The 21,560-nt window shown below is 40.5% G+C and overlaps 2 protein-coding genes across 3 annotated transcripts; one reads left to right on the top strand and one right to left on the bottom strand.

Moving 5' to 3' along the window:
• The first annotated feature begins 746 nt into the window (after window positions 1-746).
• LOC113163501 (NACHT, LRR and PYD domains-containing protein 14-like) lies at window positions 747-12,273 on the top strand. The gene is given in 20 exon segments (XM_033326715.1): window positions 747-1,242; window positions 2,221-2,325; window positions 2,555-2,766; window positions 3,535-5,029; window positions 5,031-5,342; window positions 5,929-6,099; window positions 6,197-6,364; window positions 6,504-6,680; window positions 6,817-6,996; window positions 7,079-7,252; window positions 7,342-7,500; window positions 8,139-8,312; window positions 8,528-8,695; window positions 8,770-8,934; window positions 9,582-9,752; window positions 9,840-10,022; window positions 10,348-10,521; window positions 10,739-10,918; window positions 11,004-11,171; window positions 11,509-12,273. Coding segments are annotated over 20 exon segments (4,665 nt in total). The 5' UTR covers window positions 747-1,123; the 3' UTR covers window positions 11,519-12,273.
• Window positions 12,274-12,477: 204 nt separating this feature from the next.
• actr3b (actin related protein 3B) lies at window positions 12,478-21,395 on the bottom strand. 2 transcript variants are annotated; one of them, XM_026362300.1, is made up of 12 exons: window positions 21,154-21,395; window positions 19,805-19,860; window positions 18,929-19,053; window positions 18,736-18,846; window positions 18,450-18,545; window positions 18,226-18,333; window positions 17,990-18,133; window positions 17,420-17,593; window positions 17,036-17,128; window positions 16,826-16,951; window positions 16,266-16,349; window positions 12,478-15,937 (listed from the first exon to the last, which is right to left on the bottom strand). In XM_026362300.1, exons 1-12 carry the CDS (start codon window positions 21,195-21,197, stop codon window positions 15,842-15,844), a joined length of 1,257 nt encoding a protein of 418 aa, XP_026218085.1. In that variant the 5' UTR covers window positions 21,198-21,395; the 3' UTR covers window positions 12,478-15,841. The 2 variants fall into 2 exon arrangements, with proteins under 2 accessions (XP_026218085.1, XP_026218086.1); XM_026362301.1 differs by lacking the exon at window positions 21,154-21,395 and adding an exon at window positions 20,135-20,201.
• Between the last annotated feature and the right edge of the window lie 165 nt (window positions 21,396-21,560).

The raw sequence follows: 21,560 nt of genomic DNA, 5'->3' as shown, positions 1-21,560 counted from the left end.
ATATGGTCAATCTGTTTTACAGCAGAACAGCAGACAGTCCAGTTTTACAACATGAGCATTGTTGTTATGTTGTAAGCAGCAATTATTTCAAATAGTTAGTTAAAATAATTAGAGTCCAGTTTGAGCTTCCCTCTAACTTCCCTCTCTATAGACCTGTAGGTATAGTAGCTATTGAGTGTAAGAGAATGTACTGTATCTCTATCTAAATATATTTGATAGATTAGTATACCTGCCATCCTTTTTCATGAGCACTGACAGATCTGTGTTATAATACCTTAAATGTGAAATGTCAGAGAAATGATCATCCTGATCACACATTCACTCATAATATACAGATTATTAATGAAGCTTTGTCAGGTTATAGCTCTCAGGTCTGTTAAAACAGGGACATGTGCAAAGGTGTGATTCCCACACAGTTCACAGTGTGTTTATAGAGCGTGTCCCACCCAGTGGATTATCTATAAAATCTAGTAGGAGTTAAGATGATAATAATGTTAAAATAGTTAATATTGTAGATCACTGTGAGCTGTTGAACAAAAACGGAGCTAAACAAGGATGTGATTACTAATGTACAACAAAAACCAGGAAGAAAAGCAGGAAGTGAGAGACGGGGTATTAACTCATCAACATTAGAATCAGTCGTCTTCCTATGAAGTTTTATGATTTCTTCTTCTACTGTTGTCTCCTCATAAACCACAGCTCCTCTCTCGGCAGCCTGTCATATTGTCTCTCTAGATCTACGAAGACACAGTGCTACTTCCTTTGCCAGTCTCTTTACTTCTCTATCTGCTGCTTTAAATGATGATGTTAAACAGAACCACCTGTGTTTGCTACTGTTTGTTGCTGTGCTGTGTCACACGCTGCCTTCTTCTGATGGTTTTTGTTGGTGGTGGCTCCCTCTGAGCACAAACATCCTCTGGAAAGTTGCATTAGTCACATTTTCCTGTGGACACGGGGACTTTGTTTGGCTGCATTATCTTTTTTATTAGATTTTACTGGAAACAAAACAAACAGCTGTGTTTGATGTGTTTTCCATTGTACAGGGACGTTTTTTGGGCGTGACTCGCTCCTGGTTTTCTAAGCTTAAAGTCAGTTACTGATCTATTTGTTCAGATGTGAGCTGATGGAGGAAGACGAGGACAGAGCAGCGTCTGTACAATCCAGCAGTGTGTCTGTGAGCAGGGACCCATCAGATGAAGATCCTCCAGACCTCAGTGACAGACCTGGACCCTTGCTGTCTTTGTAAGAGCTTCTTATCATCATTTAAAACAGTATATTTACCTTCTGCTGACTGTGTGGCTTTCACAGAGCAGCTGGTTTTTGTTTGTGCAACAGTTACATTTACATGTGATTTTACTTTCACTTTACAAAGTCACTGAGAAAGTTAAAATCACTAACAAATGAATTTAGAGAGTGAATAAATGAGAAGATGAGCACATAACCACTTTTTATTTTCTCTGTAAAGTGTTTTCAGAAGTGCAGTTTTAAATAAACGTGTAAATTATTATCATTTTCACATTTGTGCAACCATCCACCGTAGCAGCTGTCAGAGAGCTGCACCTTTGTTGTTCACATGTGAATTTGTTCAGACATGTTTGATCAGGACGAGTGCTGGTTCTCCTATATCTCACACACACACACACACACACACACACACACACACACACACACACACACACACACACACCAATACAATTATAATATAATTACAGTTAATCTGAGTCCCTTATCCATATGTCAGGGAAATGGTGTAAAATGATTATTGTGTGCTTTAATTCACATGAACATCTTCTCAGATTGATTCACTGAAATCCTTTTGTCTGCTGCAGAAAATGTGTGCTGTGCAGGGGAAGGACAGATCAGTCTGTGACTTATTTTCAGTAGAGAGAACAGGGGGTTTCCCCACATGGTGTGTGTTTCTGACACTGAATGATATGTAGTATGTTTCTGAGAGGTGTCCGACAGATGCAGCTTCATCACAGAGCCTGCAGGTGGCAGATAAGAGAGGGAGTTTTTTGGACTTGTATAAATGAATAAGCTGCTTAAATTCTGCTATGGGAGGGGTACGGGCAACATGTAGCATATTTAAAGGGTGCACAAGTTTAAAGTTGCACTGTGAAGTTTCTTTATTTCTGGATGAATTAAAATCACATGCAAACAGTAAAATCACCTGCTGTACTATAATGTTCAAAACCTACACAATTTATTTCACATTTGCAGAAATCAGCAGTACACAGTAGTATCCAGCTGTGTGTCTATGAAGAGTGACTGGTCCAAAGACTCACCTCCATACTTCAGTAATGAACCTGGACCCTCAGACACAAAGTAAGAGACCAATCAGCTGCTTGTACCTTTAGAACAATGGAGGCAAAAACACTTGTATACATTCCTTCAGAAAACCAGGACATCGCTAATGGTGCCAAATGTACCAGAAGAAATATGTTGTGTTGTGTTTTCCCTTTATATGATTATAGATGGCAAATTATGACTTTTGAATACATAAATATATGGCATAGTTCATAACATTTTCTCTTTTTTTCTCTGTTGTGAGCAGTCAAAATTTTATGCAGGAGCAGCTGTCCTGCTGTGCCTCGTGTCAGGACGTCCTGAAGGATCCAGTCTCTACCAGCTGTGGACACTGGTTCTGCAGACAGTGCATCACCTCATACTGGGAGCAGCCTGGTTCATTGGGAGACTCCTTCTGTCCCCACTGCAGACAAAACAGACCTGGACTGCAGAGAGTCAATCAGACCAACATTGTACAAAGTAATACTGAACAAGTCATGTGCTCATCATGGCATTTTCTCACATTTCACAAGTGCTGCGTAAGCCTACATTGGGCATGAATGCGGTAATGAGTTATCTGTACGTTAATGTAAAGACGCTGTAACCAGGTGCTGTTAATGGGCGGCATGCACCTATGACATGTTAACACGTAGGGTGGAAGTGTCCATACATTATTTAGCTACTACCCACCACACAGTCTCAATGTTAGATGAACTTTAGCACGGACACATCTGGAGTGCAAATAAGAGACTGACCCGTGATGCAGGAGGAGGGCACTATCACAGGGAGTTAAGAGGCCAGCATGGTGATGATGAGTCATCCTCTCAGCTCTGTCTAATTAATCAGCACATGACACTGTTATCATTCAGTTCTTATTATGTGTAATGGCCTCGATGGCTGCTGAATGACTGAACTGCTGCAGCTGCTCATCAATTACAATTAACAACGTAATAATTACACAATGGTGCTCCTCACATTGTGTTTTAAATGAATATTACATAAATACTATATAAATACTTCAGCTATAATTGCCAGATGGAATCCTAGGGTGTAGTGCTGCTTTAACAAAGGCTTGATCCGATGAAACTAATTATTAAAACATGACATACAAAAATTCCTGAATGTATTTTGCTGTTTTTGATGCACATCAGTGTCAACAGTTTTTCAAAATGAGGGACTCTCAGTCAGGAAGGACGTGAATTTAGGTAACTATTCACGCATTTTCTTCTCTTTTTTATTTTATTCCAGATGAAAGCAGTCTACAGAATGTTTTAGATGAACATAAGATCAGTCTGAGGAGGAGATGTGAATGTGTGACTGAAGGAAGTGATGAAACAGGAAGTGGAACCCTCCTCAACAGGATCTACACTGAGCTCTACATCACAGAGGGACAGAGTGAAGAGGTTAATACCCAACATGAGGTGATGCAGCTGGAGACAGTTTCCAAGATGAAGACCCTCCATGACACTGCAATCAAGGTCCACGACATCTTTAAAGCCTTACCTGACCAACAGACACACATCAGAGTGGTTCTGACGAACGGTGTCGCTGGTGTTGGAAAAACCTTCTCAGTGCAGAAGTTCACTCTGGACTGGGCAGAGGACTTGGAAAACCAAGATGTCAGTCTGCTGGTTCTGCTTTCATTCAGGGAGCTGAACCTGATCAAAGATGAGCAGTACAGTCTTCTCACCCTGCTCCATGTTTTCCATCCAACATTACAGAAGGTCACAGCAGAGCAGCTGGCTGTCTGTAAACCTTTGTTCATCTTTGACGGCCTGGATGAAAGCAGACTTTCACTGGTTTTCAACAACAGGGAGGTTGTGTCTGATGTCACACAGGAGTCATCAGTCAACGTGCTGCTGACAAACCTCATCAAGGGGAATCTGCTTCCCTCAGCTCTGGTGTGGATAACTTCCCGACCTGCAGCAGCCAATCAGATCCCTCCTCCATGTGTTGACAGGGTAACAGAAGTACGAGGCTTCACTGACGTCCAGAAGGAGGAGTACTTCAGGAGGAGATTCAGTGATGAAGAGCTGTCCAGCAGAATCATCTCACACATCAAGGCATCCAGGAGCCTCCACATCATGTGTCACATCCCAGTCTTCTGCTGGATCACTGCTACAGTTCTGGAGCACATGTTGACTACAGAGCAGAGAGGAGAGCTGCCCAAGACCCTGACTGACCTGTACTCACACTTCCTGCTGGTTCAGACAAAGAGGAAGAAGAACAAGTACGATGAGGGACATGAGACGAGTCCACAGGAGCTGACAGAGGCTGACAGAGAAGTTCTCCTGAAGCTGGGGAGGCTGGCGTTTGAACATCTGGAGAAAGGAAACATCATGTTCTACCAAGAAGACCTGGAGCAGTGTGGTCTTGATGTGACAGAGGCCTTGGTGTACTCAGGAGTTTGTACAGAGATCTTCAAAAGAGAGAGTGTGATCCTACAGAAAACAGTCTACTGCTTTGTTCATCTTAGCATTCAGGAGTTTCTGGCTGCAGTCTACATGTTCCACTGTTACACCAAATGGAACACCGAGGTACTAGAGGCTTTCCTAGGACCAGAATGGGCTAAACGCTCTAACAGTGGGGCATACCTGGAGATTTTCCTAAGTAAGACCATGGAGAAGTCCATGCAGAGTAGCAATGGACACTTAGATCTGTTTGTTCGCTTTCTTCATGGCCTCTCTGTGGAGTCCAACCAGAGACTTTTAGGAGGCCTTCATGGTGAGACTGGAAAACAGTCCAGAAATAGTACAGAGAATTATCAAGGAACTCACAGAGATGTACACCTGCTTCACCTCCCCTGACAGAAGCATCAACATCTTCCACTGTCTGATAGAGATGAACGACCAATCTGTATATCAGGAGATCCAAGAGTTCCTGAAGTCGGATAACAGATCAGATAAGAAACTCTCTGAGATCCACTGTTCAGCTCTGGCCTACATGCTGCTGATGTCAGAGGAGGTTCTGGATGAGTTGGACCTGAAAAAGTACAACACATCAATAGAGGGACGACGAAGACTGATTCCAGTTGTGAGGAACTGCAGAATGGTTCGGTAAGTCCACCTGGCCTACAAAACAATTCTGCAAAGAAGAGTGAGAAAAAATTCCTACACAGCAAAGACTCATTTCCCGTTAGCACAAATGCTGAGTTGCAGTTGTTGCTGTCAAGTGTAACCCAACCAGTCATTAGGCTCAGGAGGAACTTACTTTTTCACACAGATCCAGGCAGTTTTGTACAGACTTTTCTCTCAAGAAATGAAATCATCATTTAAAAACTGCATTTTATATTTACTAGTATTATCTTTGTGAAATAATTTACGTGTGGCAAATATGCAAAAAACTAAATTAAATAAATCAGGAAGGGGGCAAATACTTTTTCACAGCACTGTACAGCTAGACCTGAGGAGTACATGGGGAACGGGTACGGGAGGAGCTAAGGGGAATTAGGTGAATGGAGTGTTGGGAAAACAGGCTTTACTCCAGGACAGGTGAAAATAGACAGTTTCTGGAATGACAAAAGTATTCAAGACAGAAAAGGTGGGGAAAAAATGTGTGAAAGACTGAGCCATGACAATTATTAGCATGTCACTAGTATTGCTACACCTTTGGAACATCATGATGTCAAATCTCTAATTACAGACTTTTTGAGTGTGACTCCTTTTATTGTAAAGCTGTGGCCACAGCTCTTAAGTCAAACCCATCCCACCTAAGAGAGTTGTACCTGAGTACAGAAAACCATATACAAGATTCAAATGCAAAGCTGCTGCCTGCTGCACTGGGGAGTCCACACTGCAGACTGGAGATACTGAGGTTAGTGAAGTCATTAATCTAACATCTATTTTTCACGAGGAAAGGGCTTTTTTTGTGTTTAATTTAATTACAATTACATTTCTTCTTCGTATGACAGGTTTCACACTGGAATGCAACAAGACTATCTTAGCTTTGTGCTCTCAGCCCTCAAGTCCAGCACCCATCTAAGAGAGCTGGACCTGAGTGATAACATCCTATCTTATGAAAGCATGAAGCACCTATCTGAGTTTGTGGAGAGCCGTCACTGTAAACTAGAGATACTGAGGTGAAAATTCACACTTTCCTACAACAAATATTAAAATCAGCAAAAATTTAAAAACATCTAATTTCTATATTTCTATGATTTTCTTTTTCTTGTTTGTTTTTGTTACATTGAGTCTGATTAGTTTTTCCTCTCATTACAGGCTACAGAACTGTGGACTTTGGGAAATCAGCTGTGCTTCTCTGGCTTCAGCTGTGACGTCAAACCCCTGTTCTCTGAGAGAACTTGACCTCAGTAAAAACCGGAGCTTTTGGAATTCACTAGTGAAGACGCTTTTTAATGAGAACTGCAAGACAAACTGGAGACTAGAAATTCTGAGGTGAGAGAATGTTTGTTGGTGTAAGCTGGTGGACAAAATACAGTGGTAAGGCAATTCCACACCTTTGATTTTCCCTTAAGTTAAATCTTCAACACATAACAGTATATTTTATATTTTCCTTGATTCCTTTATTCAGATTGAGGTTCTGCACTTTGTTGAAGAGCTGCTGTGTTGCTATGGCATCAGCTTTAAAGTCAACTTTCTCCAATATAAAAGAACTGGACTTGAGCTATAGCATGTTTGTACAGGACTCAGAGGATGACCTGCTGTCTGAATTAATGTCTCTTGAATCCAAAAATCAACTGGAATCTCTCACGTAAGTTTACTTAAAATCATGGAAAAAGATTAAAGGTTTCTTAAAACACTGCTTTTAAGTTTTCTACATTTTCTAATTACAGAATGAAGAGTTGTAGACTGACAGACAGAAGCTGTGCATTTCTGGCCTCTGCTCTGAGTTCCCCCTTTTCCAAAGTGAGAGAACTGGACCTGAGTAATAATGAGCTGCAGGATTCAGGAGTGGAGCTGCTGTCTGCTGGACTAGAGAGTCCTCACTGTAGACTGGAGACTCTAAGGCTAGTTCCTGGTCTTCTTATTTATACATACATAATATATCTTAAAAGCTTGCATGTAGTTTTTAATTTGTTACATATAATATAATTAGACTTTGTAGCTGTGAACTGTCCGAGAGCTGCTATGCTTCGCTGCGCTTCCCACATCATCTGAAAGAACTGGACCTGAGTGAAAACAACCTGCAGGATTCTGGAGTGGAGCTACTGTGTGATAGTCTGAAGAGTCCAGACTGTGAACTGGAGACTCTGAGGTAAGTCAGGACTCATAGTTTTCTAATTAATTAGGTATACTCATATCTTTCACTCAGTAGACCACAAAGACATCTTGCCTTCAATTTCACCTCTATGTGGTTCAGATAAAGTCTGTCTTATAAAATATAATAACTTTTTTTGTCATCCCCTCTTTATCCATGCATGTATATGTCAGTTGGTCTGTCTCTCCCTGTTTCTTTTGTCTTTTTGTGTCTGTGATACATCAATCCAAATTAATGGCAATCTCCAGTTATTCTGTCAGCACAATGCTAAGTAACAGAGATTGTGTAAATTTGGCAGTTGGAATGTGCACATTGCATACATGCATAGATATATTATTCAACCTTTATTTAACCAGGTAAATACCTATTTTATAAAGGAGACTTGACCGAGACGAACAGGTACGAAATGAGTCACATAGTAAAGAAACCAGCTGTCTTCCTATCACTTGCTTGCTCTGTTTCAATAATAATTAAGCATTACTTACATTTGGCTTTACCAAAATATTACCATAAAGCAAAACACATTTCAGAAAAATGCTACAAAGCTGCAATGGATGATTTAATAGAAAATGTAATTGAAAGGTATTGGTGTTGGTGTATTGGTGTTTCTATACATGCTTCCTTGTTCTTTTTAGACTGATGGACTGCAGGTTGTCAGAGAAAGACTTCCCGTTCCTGGTTTCAGCTTTGAAATCTAACCCCTCCCGTCTGAAAAATCTTGATCTTTCTGACAACAAGCTACAAGATTCAGCAGTGACGTTGCTGAGTGATTTCCTGCAGAGTTCGGACTGTGAGTTGGTGACTCTGAGGTCAGTTTAGTCACTGTAATCATGTAGAAGTAAATTATTGAATCATTCAAACATTTATTAATTAATATAATTGTATATCATATCTATAATTATTTCATTCAATATATTATATTACACACAGTAGATTTATAAATTGTTGAACACAGACATTGTTAATGTGGCTATGTGCTGTATTAAAAAATGAAATAATTTGACCTCTTTGTTTTTAAAAAAAGACTTGATAACTGTGGGTTGTCAGAGATCAGCTGCACTTTTCTGGCCTCAGCTTTGAAGTCTAACGCTCTAAGAGACCTGGACCTGAGTCACAATGCACTGAAGGATTCAGGAGTGAAGCTGCTGTTTTCTGGACTGGAGAGTCCAAATTGTAGACTGCAGACTCTAAGGTACTGGAGGTACTCTCTTTGATCTATAAACTGTAGATTAGTACAAGTTGTCTTAAATCCCTTACACTCTACAGGATGGTATGCTGTGAGATCACAGAAGAGAGTTGCACCTATCTGGTCTCGGGTCTAAAATATAACTCCTGTCTAAGAGAGCTAGACCTGAGTGAAAACAACTTGCAGGATTCAGGAATGAGGGTGCTGTCTGCTGGACTGGAAAACTGTAGCCTACAAACTTTGAGGTCAGTTGTTATGGCAAGTAGCACCAATACACTTCTATGTGGAGATTGTGTTCTTTGATATTTTGTCTGGATGGTTACTACAAACCCTATTTAACAAATGTATAGATTTCTTTGGTCTTCCAGATGACCAAATCTGTGAATTAGGCACATCTACAATAGATCTCATTAAAATGTTGGAAGGAAACCAACAAGACAGATACACAAGTCACAGAAAAAGTTAGGCAGAAAGTAAATCAGTCCATAAATTCGATATGTACTGGACAATGTCAGTGCAGAAGCACACACTGGGAAAAATGGAACAGGAAAAGTTGTGGTTAAAAATGTAAAAGCCTGAGAATTACTGCATTCTCACAGTATTTTAAGTATAACACAGCTTCTGTACTTTATGCATATATTTATAAATATGAACATATAAATATAAATGATATTGAATATCATAAATAATTAGTGGCAGACTTAGTGGTGAAACTAAAAGAAATGTGAATTTAGGCTGTGTGATCAATCCTCACCCTGATGGTTAATCATTGGGAGACATTCCAAAATCAGTAAAATATTTTTAAAAACTTTAAGGCCTGTCCATTTTCCTGAATGAGGCTCCTGTTTATTGGTATGATGTAACTGACTTGACATACCTCCACTATTTATAGACTTGTTATCTGTCAACTGACGGATATCAGTGCTTCTCTGGCATCAGCTCCGAAATCCAGCTCCCTTCCGCTGAAAGAACTGGAGCTCAGCTACAACAAACTACAGGATTCAGGAATGAAACTGCTGTGTGATTTTCTTGAGAGTCCACATAGTAGTCTGGAAATCCTGGGGTGAGCTTATATGTTACTCCTTTACAGTAGTTGTAGGGATGATTTCAAGAAATGATTCCTGACAAAATTAATTTATTTCTTCATCAGACTTGAGAGCTGTGAACTGTCAGATACTTCTTGTACATTTCTGGCTCCAGCTCTACGGAAGCCTAAATCAAACCTATCTGGTTTGAAAGAACTAGACCTTAGTCACAACAACCTGCAGGATACAGGAGTGCAGCGGCTGTCTGATGGACTGGGAAATGTAAACTGCAGGCTGAAGATTCTCAGGTCAGATAGACTGTATTGGAGAGTAGTGAAATGAAAATCAGTCTGCCAACCAACAGTTGTTTTATGATAATATATGAATGCTTTAAATGCTATTTTAAAAGAAAAGATCACCAATTATTGTAGAATTGTGTTTGTGGAGCTATTTACTGTTCATTTTTACTTCTCCACACATACTGTATGTGTTTTAGTTGTTTTCACTTGGGGACTAATGTAACTGTCAGAAAGAATAAGTGCTAATACTTACTAAAGACTCCTTAGTAGATATAAGTAATACTTTTAAAAATATGTCAAATACTTAATTGGCTTAAATGCTTATTTTGTCCAGAATGAACAACTGCAGTTTGACAGAGGCCAGCTGTGCCTCTTTAGCCTCTGCTCTGAAGTCCAACCCCTCCCATCTGACAGAACTGGAGCTCAGTCATAACGACCTGAAGGACTCAGGAGTGAAACTGCTGTCTCTTGGACTAGAGAGTCCACATTGTAGACTGCAGACTTTGAGGTCAGTACAGAGACTGAGCAAGTTAAATAAAGTTGTAAAAACAGAGAAATCAGAAAGTCAGAATACTGAACAGTAAGATTACAGTGATTTTTAACATGCTTGGACTGTATGATGCTCTTAACTGAGATGAGGTGATACGTTAGGATGAGATTCACCTATGCACTGTACCACAAATCAAAAATACAAACTCTTAATTTATACATTTGTCTTTCCACAGGCTTAGATACTGTAATCTTACAGGAGATAGCTATGGTGTTCTGAAAAAAGCACTTTGGTACAACCCCTCCCACCTGAGAGAGTTGGACCTGAGTTTCAATGAGGTGGAGAGTATTAGGATTGACTATGATTATGTGGGTTTCAACCCGGGCATTCAACCTTGTAAACTGGAGACAGTAAGGTAAAGACACATGATTACATGTTTAAAGTGGGTTAGAGCTCCACACGTACATCAGCTGATTCCTAACTTCCTCCTCTTTGCACAGATTTACAAGGAGTCACTTCTCTATTGATAACAGTGGTGATCTGATCCAAGCTCTAAGGTACAAAAAGAGCAGTTTGAAAGAACTGGACCTGAGCTTTGATCTTAACTCGCCAGTTAAAGTCCTGTTTGAGCTACTGGAAAGTCCACTGCATGCTCTGGAGACTCTGAGGTCAGTAGATGGTTATAATACTGACATTATATAAAAGAACATCATAACTTAACAGGATTGCCTGTTGTTATATTATATTATTTTAGGTGACAGTAACAATTCCTGGCATATGACACTTTATGTGGTCTAGTATTTTCAGCGCATTGTATAGACATTATAACAATATTATGGTAACTGATCTCTGTTTTTTAATCATACGGTAGCTTATGGTAAAGTGCATATGGAGGTTGTTGATCAATATATTAAAGTATATTAAACTATTAAATGCATTTGATACTTCTTTAACAATGAACACAGTGCATCATTTCCATGATGACTTTTATCTTTATCTTCACAGAACAGATTAAGGTGACACCGACAGCCGAACATGACCATCTGTCCAGTGGCTGCTGGAATGGTGCACGGACACCAGCACATTAATACATGAACATATTCAAACATGAACAAATAAGCAGAGTTTTTATTTTAATATAACCTGAGTAATGCACTCTTTAAAAGCCTGTGTCCGTACTCAGCGGAAGACCAATTGTGACTTAAAGAAGCTTTTGTAATGTCTTCTGACATCATGTGTGGACGGAAAGGTTTGTGTAGTTTAAAACCATCTCTCTTGTCTAGTCAATATATCTACTTCATCAGAATATTGCAGTTAAACTTTCTTCTTGATCGTCATCCTCTTGTTTCCTGTCCCATGCTTTTATTTTGGTCACCTTCCTGTACTCCACCAGTTGTCATATTTCCAACTTCACTTATTAACCTGATTGTTTCCATCTATGTCTGTTTCACCTTCACCCGCTGTCCAAAATTCTGCCACACTTCCTTGCCTTATGTTTTCTTGCCTTATGTTTTATGAACTTGTTTGTATCCAATCCTCACTTGGTGTTTTTGGCCCTTTACTCTCTCCTGGACTAATCTTTTCGACTCTTAGATCAACCTACAGACCTCCGTAGTTCTGCTTTAAGCCTTGCCAAGTGTTTTTTTCCGAGTATCTAGCCATGCTGTCTTCCACTATAACTCCCAGAGTCTCCTGCTTCCCTAGTCTTTTTCCTGTATTTGCCTCCATCGTACTAAACACTACCTGATACAATAAAGCTTTTATCTTTTACCTGATCGTGTCTGGCAATATATTTGGGTCTGGCAATATATTTGGTTTCATTTAAATAAAGTTTTTTTTTTAAGTCTACAAAACCAATAAAACTTCTAAATAAACAAAACAAAGGTTTTTTTTTATTGTTTACTGTTGTTGTTGTTGTACATGTTTTATGTTACCTGAAGGTAGAGTCCAGAGTCATGTTGGACATGATAAATGTTTATTGACAGCAGCTCAGTATCAAACCACAAGTCGTTAACATTCAATCAGTCACTACAGCGTGCACATGTCATCATAAAACTAAATCTCTGTTGTGTCTTTTATACACTCGACTGTTGTAGCTGCTCACAGAGACCAGAGACTCAAGTCCAAACCACAAGATCAAACCTGAAAAAGGTTGATAATCAGCAGCTAAAAACCAGCCCAGCCCTGCAGGGCCAACAGAACCTCTGAGTTAATTGTGAATTTATACAGAACCAGGTGTGGACAGGTTCACTGGAGGCTGCATGAAGTGGAAGACCATTGAAGAACGTAGTCATAACCAACAGGTCCAAGTCAGTTGCAACAAATTCGGAGTCAGGGGCAGAATTAAATCAGTGAATCCCCATAGACCGAACAGTTTTGAATCTATTACTCTAGAACTAAACATTCACTGTATCAGAACCAGCAAGTTTAAGGTCCATATTTAGCAAGTCCAAGTCCAGGCCAGCAAGTCATGGCCACTAAATTGGGATCAACAAGTGTGGAATCGGGTCAAACAAATCCTGAGACAGGTCTAAAAGGTCCCAAGTCAAGGCCAAATAGTCCTGAACCAAAACTGTGTGCTAAAATGGATCCAAATAAAGAAAAGAGCACCAGTACAGATGCTGTATGTACTTATAAAACACATGATCAGTTTTTCTAGATTCACGTATTTGTGGCTGAAGAAACCATGGTACTTCTTGAAAATGGTACTTCTTGTGGTTTTGACCTGTTCCTGGATCAGTTCGATGCTTCTCGCAGCAGTAAGTATTTACAGCATGTGTGTGCGCCTGTGTTCATATCGAACTTTCTAATAGAAGTGATGTGTTCTCCTCTGATAAAGTCTTTTTCTTTACAAATATAAACACTCTGAGTGCAGTAGTTTATACAGGCTCAACATCAACACGGTGAAGGACAAAGTTACTCACAGTTTATGATTCAGAGCCACATCAGTTACTTCTGCAAATTAATTTAACCCAAAATATTAAAAAGCAAGTTGTTCAATTATGAAGAACATCATTAATTCTGGTGTTAAAGTGACCAGACTGATGTGACATCATGCTGCATGAAGAAAAACAGGAGGTGTGAAGAGACACATGAGAAATAAACTCAATGAAACACAAAACTCCTTTCTTAGCTGTTAGAGCTGCACTGCATACATGTTTTTATCCTACACATGTATGATCAACAAAATAAAATGTCCCTTTATGTAAAACTGGATGATGTCCCCTCCAGCTGAGTCACAGTCGCGTTAGGTTTATCTAAGGTAACAACAATACAATTAATAATGAAGCAGAAAGAATGATAATGGGTTTTGGGGATTTGAACAAGGATGTTGCCGCTGATTCAGTGAGGTCTCAAACTTTTGCCTCTATTCTTTTCCACTCAGTAAACCTGACCCCGTTAACTAAATTTCTCCTCCACTGATAACATCAGTGAGACTCAGCATTTGAGAACATAGGAACATTAGTCTTTGACCACTCACTTATAAGGCAGAGTTTATAAAGGTTTAATAAGATGTAATTGATGTTATTAAGATAATAAATAATACTAATGGTTTATAAATCAGTAACATTCATAAGAACAACGTCTGGGTATTTCCTGTGACAGACTGTGAGAGACACTTTCTTTAGGGACCTTCTCTTCTGGGCTGATCTATAAAATAACTAATTCCAGTTTCTAAACGACGCCTCATTAGTTCAGTTTGTCACTTTAATCTAAATGTGATTAGATCAATTCAGTTTGTAAATCTTGGCTGGAAACAGAAATCCTGACATGACAACTAACTGACGCTATCAGCAGGTCTAAAAAGTTTCAGACACATGCAAGTGGCTCGACGAAGGAAACAGTAGAGACAAAACAGAGAAATGAACAAGTAGATCAGAAATCAGAAACACACAAAGAAGAAACTGGATTCTGTAATTGGCTTAGATTAGTGTCTACAGAGCTGATGTAATTTAAATCTGTTTTCATTTAAAGACTTTGATTCTTCACCATTCATCCAGAGGTTGCATCCGTTTACCAGCTGTTTTGATCATGTTTCATTCTGAACAGTATTAAATAAAAGCATCACAGCATCAGTCTGGTGTCACATCAACATGACAACAACAGACGGTGGCTGAGTGTCAGCGATGACACATGTACGAATATGAATACAAGTCAGTTGGACCATGTTCACATCACAGCCTAAAGCTCAGATCTGTGGTTTTCCAGTGATGGCTCAGGTCTGTTTTAGTGATGTCTCCAGCTCCAGTGTCAACACTGTGATCACCCACATGCTCTGATGTGAACAAGGACAACATCAAGATCATTTGTGCAACTGCTGCTTATGATATTTGAATCCCAGTTATTCTGGAACAGAGGTTTCATGATTAACATGTTTAAAATGTCCCCATCTGAATGATGACGACAGCCGATATGTGCAGAGAAGTGGGACGATAAAAAACAACATGAAATTAATCAATATGATTTAGTTGCTGCAGAAACAAAAACTGATTTGAATAACATCAGCTGTGATGTGAACGCAGCCTTTGAATGACAACAACATGTATGATCAGAGAAGTAGCAGCCAATCACACTTTCTCATTTCAGTTTTTCTATCTGCTATTTCAAAGACAACTTTCTAAAATGAAAAGAGTGAATGAATCAATGAGATTAATTTTACATAGAAATCTCTCATTTTGTAGTGGAAAAACTGAATTTCTTAGTGTTACACTGACCTTAAATGTTGTATCTAATGTTTAAATAGAAATAAGTGAGTTAAAGTACATCAAGTTCAAAGACACAAAACAAGTTCTTCCAGTTAGTGCAACTGTTTGTCACTGTTTGATAAATGATATGATCTCTGATGCTGTGTATTGATTGTTGATGCCTCTGGATGAAAGTGAAGACGTTTATATCTGTGATCCACATATTTAAACCTGTGTTTAAGCTAGCACACCATCAGCCGGCCCCACCTCATGCTGAAGTCTGGAGAAATCCTTAGGTTGGCTTCAAATGTTGCTTTTCTTGTGTTTATTGTTCAGTAACATTTCTGTATAATTGGTGTTTTGACCATATTGTAACTTTTTCTCCAGACGCCCTTGTGCTTGATGAGGCTGTGCTAACATCTGCTAACCAGTTGTAGCAAAAACTGAATGGGGCAAAAAAACTAACAGGATGTTGGCTAAGTGGCTGGTGGCTAGCAGATTGCAGGTAAACGGACCAGCAGGCTGCAAAACCTGCAGGCTAACAAACTAGCTGGCTGGCTAGGTATCAAGCAGCAAAGGTCAACAGGCTGACAACATAGCAGGCTAACAGGCTAACAAGCTAACAGGCTAGCCATGTGCAGCTGCTGCTGCCATCAGGACATGATGCCGAACACGGGGTTGTGTCGACAGATGCTTGGACCGATCTCATCGTAGGCCTTCTTTGAGTGACACACCTGGAAAAACTCAGGCTGCAAACATATATATCAGATATGTCAGCAACAGACAGACAGACGAAAAAATAAACAAACCAAAGCCAACATAAAAACAAACAAACAAAAGTAGGGTTACTACAGCAAAGATAGGTAAAAAGCTTCTGCCACATGACTAGATGGAAATGCTTGTGAGGACTGACTCTGACATTTATAAATCTTTTTTAGTAAATGACTTTTCATTAAGGACAGACTTAGGATTCTGTATAGATCTTCAATACTCTAGTTCTGTCTCAGAGGACGGTGGAAGTTTCTGTGACTGAGGGTTCTCACAAGAAAAGAAATACAAATGTGTCTGTGTGATTACCGTGGACGCCAACATGGAGCCTCCGAACCAGACGGCGTAACGCTGCATGTGATGTGTGACGACCTGAACCTCCATGGGCTTTGGCTGCAGACAGACAAAAACACGTTAGCTTGTGGTTGAGTAGAAACTTTCAGGTTTGTCAGGGTGGTTTCAGATTTGAAAGGTCGACACTGACTAACAGCTGCTTGGGTGGAGATCTGTGAACCCAGCAGTTCATTGTGGCTCAAACATCTCAAAGACCAGCTTCGTGAAGTTGGGGAACATGTGCTGAGACTGGAGACTAACAATGATCGTGTTTGCACAACCTTGTTGTGTTGTTTCTGGGTGTTAGTTCCCACTACCTGCTGTATCCTGTTTGAAACATGACAAACAGCATCTGTTCCTTTAAATCAGGTATCAGGACTCTTATGACTGGTTCTTCTTTGAGGTTCTGTTTATTTGTTTAGCAGATTTGTTAGTAATTTGATTACTGCTGTTTTCTGTTGTTGACACTTTGTGTTTATGAGTGTAACCTGTTGTCCTCTTTCTTATTGTAGCACTAAACTAAACCTCAGTCTGACCTTTATCCGTCCTCCACTCAGCTCTTCGCTCAGCCTCAGTCGGGCGTCCACCACTCTTTTGAGGTCTCTCTGCAGCCGCCGTCCAAAGTCTCTGAACATGGTTGATCCTCCAGACAACACAATGTTCTGACACACAAATGTTGTTATTAAACCAACAACCACACCAGTAGTTTGAGATGGAGAATGTCGATGACCGAGGTGTGAAGTTACCTTGTAGAGAGGTCTCCTCACGTCGATTGGACAGCTCTGAATGACCTCATCAACTACATCAGAGATGGGCTGCATGAAGTCTGGGTTAGCAAACTGGAAAAGACACACACACACACACACACACACACACACACACACACACACACACACACACACACACACACACACACACACACACACACACAGGTTTATATGTACTCATTTTACATTAAACATCTTTTTTTAGTTTGGTGTGCATATATGCAGTAGGTAAAGCAACCCTGCTACCTGTGAATTTTTATATGTAGAAGTAAAATTTTTATTTTTACAGTGAACATTAGTAGACATTTTGAACAAAGTCTAACTTGAAATTCCAGAAAATATAAAGAGGCTCCGGGCAGTTACCTCGGGGTGGAAGAAGATTTCCGGGCCAAGGAAGCGTTCGTAGCCCACGTCGATGTTGAATGTTGTTTTACTGACAGCATTGACTCCTCTGTACTGTTTGATCCATTTGCCAGGATCAGAGTCGTACTTTGTAAACTCTTTCACAATGTCTGGACAGATGTAACAGTAGCGCTCCTACAAATAGAAACACACAAAATACACACAGACATAAATAAAACAAAACACAAAAGAACACATAACAAAGCTGAAATACTAACAAAATATTCTTGTTAATACAAAGAAATACATAAAAATGCATACAGAGTACAAAATATACACAAATTTATAAAAATATGAACAGAAAATACACAAACATATACTTAAATATATATTACACACAGAATGCAGGTTTATGTATTATTGCATTTATGATAATGTACACTGATGTAAACATGATTCAGTAATGATAAAAGTGTCTTTATTGTTTAAAGTTAGAGGAGTGTGAAGAAAGCTGTAGATGAAGAGATGAAGGGGAGTTAATGAAAAAAAGAAGCATCTGGAGAACAGAGGAGTGGAGCAGGACGCTGGTACCTTCACGGCCTTGGCGGTTTCCAGAGACTGCTCTGGAGGAATCCCCACCTCTCTGTCTCTGAGCAGCTGTTGGATGAAGAAGGTGATGTCCCGCCCTGCGATGGGTATGTGTTTAATACAGCTGCCAATTACGTAGCCCTCAGCCTGTGACAGACAGCCACATCAACCAATCAGTGAGCAGACAGACTCTGGACTTCAGCTGGTATCATTTAATGTGAACTGTATGCTTGTCTGACCACAGGGATGGCGTGTGTGACTCCGTCTCCACTGTCGATCACAATGCCGGTCAGAGTCCTCTGTCCCACCTGCCGAGACGTCCAGGACGCTGCCAGCGCCAGCACTGCCTGACAGAGAGAGGCTTTATTTCATAAGACACCCTGGAACCTTCTCAGGCATCACCGACACCAGAAACACTTTACTTCATTACACCAAATGGTCCAGGTGCGTCTGAGCATCTTACCTGTACTGCGATGTATAGTCCAGGTACGTTGAAGGTCTCGAACATGATCTCAGCCAGATACTCTCTGTTCTCTGGAGTGTTGAGAGGAGGCTCGGTCTGAACACACACACACACACACACACACACACACACACACACACACACACACACACACACACACACACAGACACACAGACACACAGACACACACACACACACACACACACACATGCGTAAATCAGTATTTTAATGTACGGTAACCATAGCAACAACACATGTATTCGTCATACAAACAGCGTCTTCGCACCATGAGGAAGCTGTGGTCTTCAGGTTCAGCTCGAAGGTATTTGAAGATGACCTGTTCCATAAACTTCTCCATCAGGTCCCAGTCTTCTACCATCCCATGACGGATCGGCCACTAAACAGCAAGATGACAAGACCACGATGATGAAAGCACCAGTGGTTTAATAAGTCGTCACCAGTGTGACTCTTTCCTGTACCTTTGTTGCATAGTTGGGTTTGTCTATGGCTTCGTCTCCGATGTAGAAGTCCAGGTCGTCGACTCCTCGTACGAGTCTCCTCTGGGCCTGTTCTCCCACGCTGGCCGACTCTTTGATGGCGATGCCTGGTGGAGACCAGAGTCAGAACAGGGATGTAAACAGAGTAGGTGTGTCACTGCACTGTTTTCACTAGAGGTTTTCACATCTGTTGACATGGCTGAGAAAGCAGTTGAAAGCTCAGAGCAGCAGAGGCCCACTGTGTATCTGTGCATATTTTTATTTTTACATTTTTATCTCATACACAGATCATTGTCTGTGGCTAAATAGAGGATCTGACACTATATTCTTTTATCTGAACAACGCAGCAGCTTCACACTTTAAGAGCTGCAGCTACTTTAGTTCAACCCGACAATAAGGTCAAACAAAGTAACCGTGCTGATGTTCAAAGTCTTTCATGAAGTTATTTTATTAAAAACTATTTTATTAAAAACTGAAGTGAGGATGGCCAATCCTATTTCTACCCCTTGTCCTTCCCCCCATTTTGCATGTTCACGTGAGGGGTAGGGCTTAAGATTTGTACCATGCCTGAAAATTTACTAATGACCAGGTTCAGAAAACTTGTTTTGACTTTTGTGTAGAGTAAAGTGTAGAGGCCAGAAAATAAAGCCTGTCCTGTTCGACAATAACACAGCTCCACGTAAACCTCGAAGTAAAGTTTCCACGTCCTAAGTATTGATCATTTGTGTGATGTGCAGATGATGTTCAATGTTTAAATATGTAAACTATGACAAACGGAGGAAGCTGCTCGCTGCATCAACAGATCCTCAGAGTTTCAGATTGTGCAGGACTCATCGTGTGTCAGTGTGTGATGCTCACAGGACGGCATGATGAACTGTGGCTCTGTGTTTCCAGCATATCCGATCTTTGTGTATCTGCAGACACACAAATAAAACACAGTGTTAGTCTATATAAGTCTAACAACATGTGGCACCCAGATCCTCTATACATTGGCTGTTTGGAGTTTTTGCTCATATGTGCGACTCTGTGATTGTTGTTAGTCTCTTTGTGTTTGGGTCAAATTGTTAATTAGTGATCAAAGCTGCTGTTGACTTATTCTGTCTTGATCTTTTAATCAACATAATTATTATGATTATTATTTGCAATAACACATGATAAATGATTCTGTTTAATATAATAACATTTTACTTGTTGAGCTTCTTTCTGGACCTTTTTATTTTTCCACTCTGGACTCCTTCGATTCTCGTTCTTGAGTGAACATGCAGCTCCTGTTCTACTTCCTGCAGCTGTCCTACATTCACACACTCGGACCAGAATAGACTGATCAACATTTGCTGCTGACAGAGTCATTAAACACAGCACACACTGGTGATAGCGAGAGCTTGTCTCCCTATAGAAATAATGGACAGATATCAGGAAGACTGACGACTGTGACATAACATAAAGACCTGCAGAATCACAGACACTTATATTTTTTAAATTCTAGCCTGTATCCTGTATAACCAGTGTAAAGTTTCTATAGTTTATCATAAACCATAATTAGTTTAACATTATTTTAATACAGAATAAAGAAATAATACAACGTTATAAACTTTTTGTTGGTTAATTATTAAACACACACGCAAAAAAAATTTATAAAAACACAAGTTGAGCAACAAAGAAAAACTAAAGTATCTGATGAATCATATGATGCAGATCTGACTGATGTGGACTAAAACTGGATTCATGACATGAAGACAGGTTTTCCTAAATTGTTTAAAAAGTGTACAGAGTTTGGTTGGTTGCTCCACCTGAGTAAAACCGATTTTGTATTGCTCCATCAGGACCAGGACCACCACCCACCTGAACAGGTTTATCCTCCTCAACAACCCAGCCCTGCCAGAACCCCACCCCCCAACTCCAGCACCACATGTCACATTTATTCTGTGTTCCGCTCCGCTCTTGGATTAAATCTGTTGTTATTATGTTGGTTCTCTTACTGCAGCAGTGTTGATGTTGTTGTTGAGATTATTATTATTGTTGTTGTTGACGCTTCTGTTCTACTTGAACTGAATTGTGGTTTTAGATGAACTGGTCCTTTAATAACAACCAAAACAACACACCTACCCCCCACATACATGATGATAAAAACACACATGACGTCACGCTCTTTACACGGTGTGCATCCATGCGTACGCGTGTGTCTCTGTATGTGCGTGTGTCCTCACCCGGTCCCGCAGTCTATCACGCACGGAGGCAGCCGTAGGGACATGTTGTGGTCCAGCTCCGACTCGGTCCGGCTCGGTCCGGCCCACACAGCGATCGCTGGTTGTTGTCACCGGATCGGTGCAGAGCGGAACGGGAGAGGCGGAGTCAGATGGAAGAAGAGTGGACCGTCCCGTCCTGTCCCGTCTGTCTCTCTCTGTCCCGTCCTGTCCTGTCTGTCTCTCTCTGTCCCGTCCTGTCCTGTCTGTCTCTCTCTGTCCCGTCCTGTCCTGTCTGTCTCTCTCTGTCCTGTCCTGTCCTGTCTGTCTGCCGGACTGTGTCTGTGTGTCCCTCTACCCTGTGTCTCTGTGTCAGAGCGGTTCCGGGTCGGAGGGAAAGATGGAAAAATAGAAACACATCTGACACAGCC

Source organism: Anabas testudineus, chromosome 2, assembly GCF_900324465.2.
Source record: "Anabas testudineus chromosome 2, fAnaTes1.2, whole genome shotgun sequence".
Classification (NCBI taxonomy): Eukaryota; Metazoa; Chordata; class Actinopteri; order Anabantiformes; family Anabantidae; genus Anabas; species Anabas testudineus.
Note: the sequence above shows the minus strand (reverse complement) of the source record. Positions and strands in the feature narration are given on the sequence as shown.

Excerpts from the sequence above, each read along its gene's own strand:
- actr3b (XM_026362300.1), bottom strand. The coding sequence starts at position 21,197 with ATGTCCCTACGGCTGCCTCCGTGCGTGATAGACTGCGGGACCGG. Across the intron at positions 17,594-17,989 it reads AAACCGCCAAGGCCGTGAAG|GAGCGCTACTGTTACATCTG; the intron begins GTACCAGCGTCC and ends TTCTATTTGTAG. Across the intron at positions 16,350-16,825 it reads TGAGTGGAGGACGGATAAAG|CCAAAGCCCATGGAGGTTCA; the intron begins GTCAGACTGAGG and ends GTCTGTCTGCAG.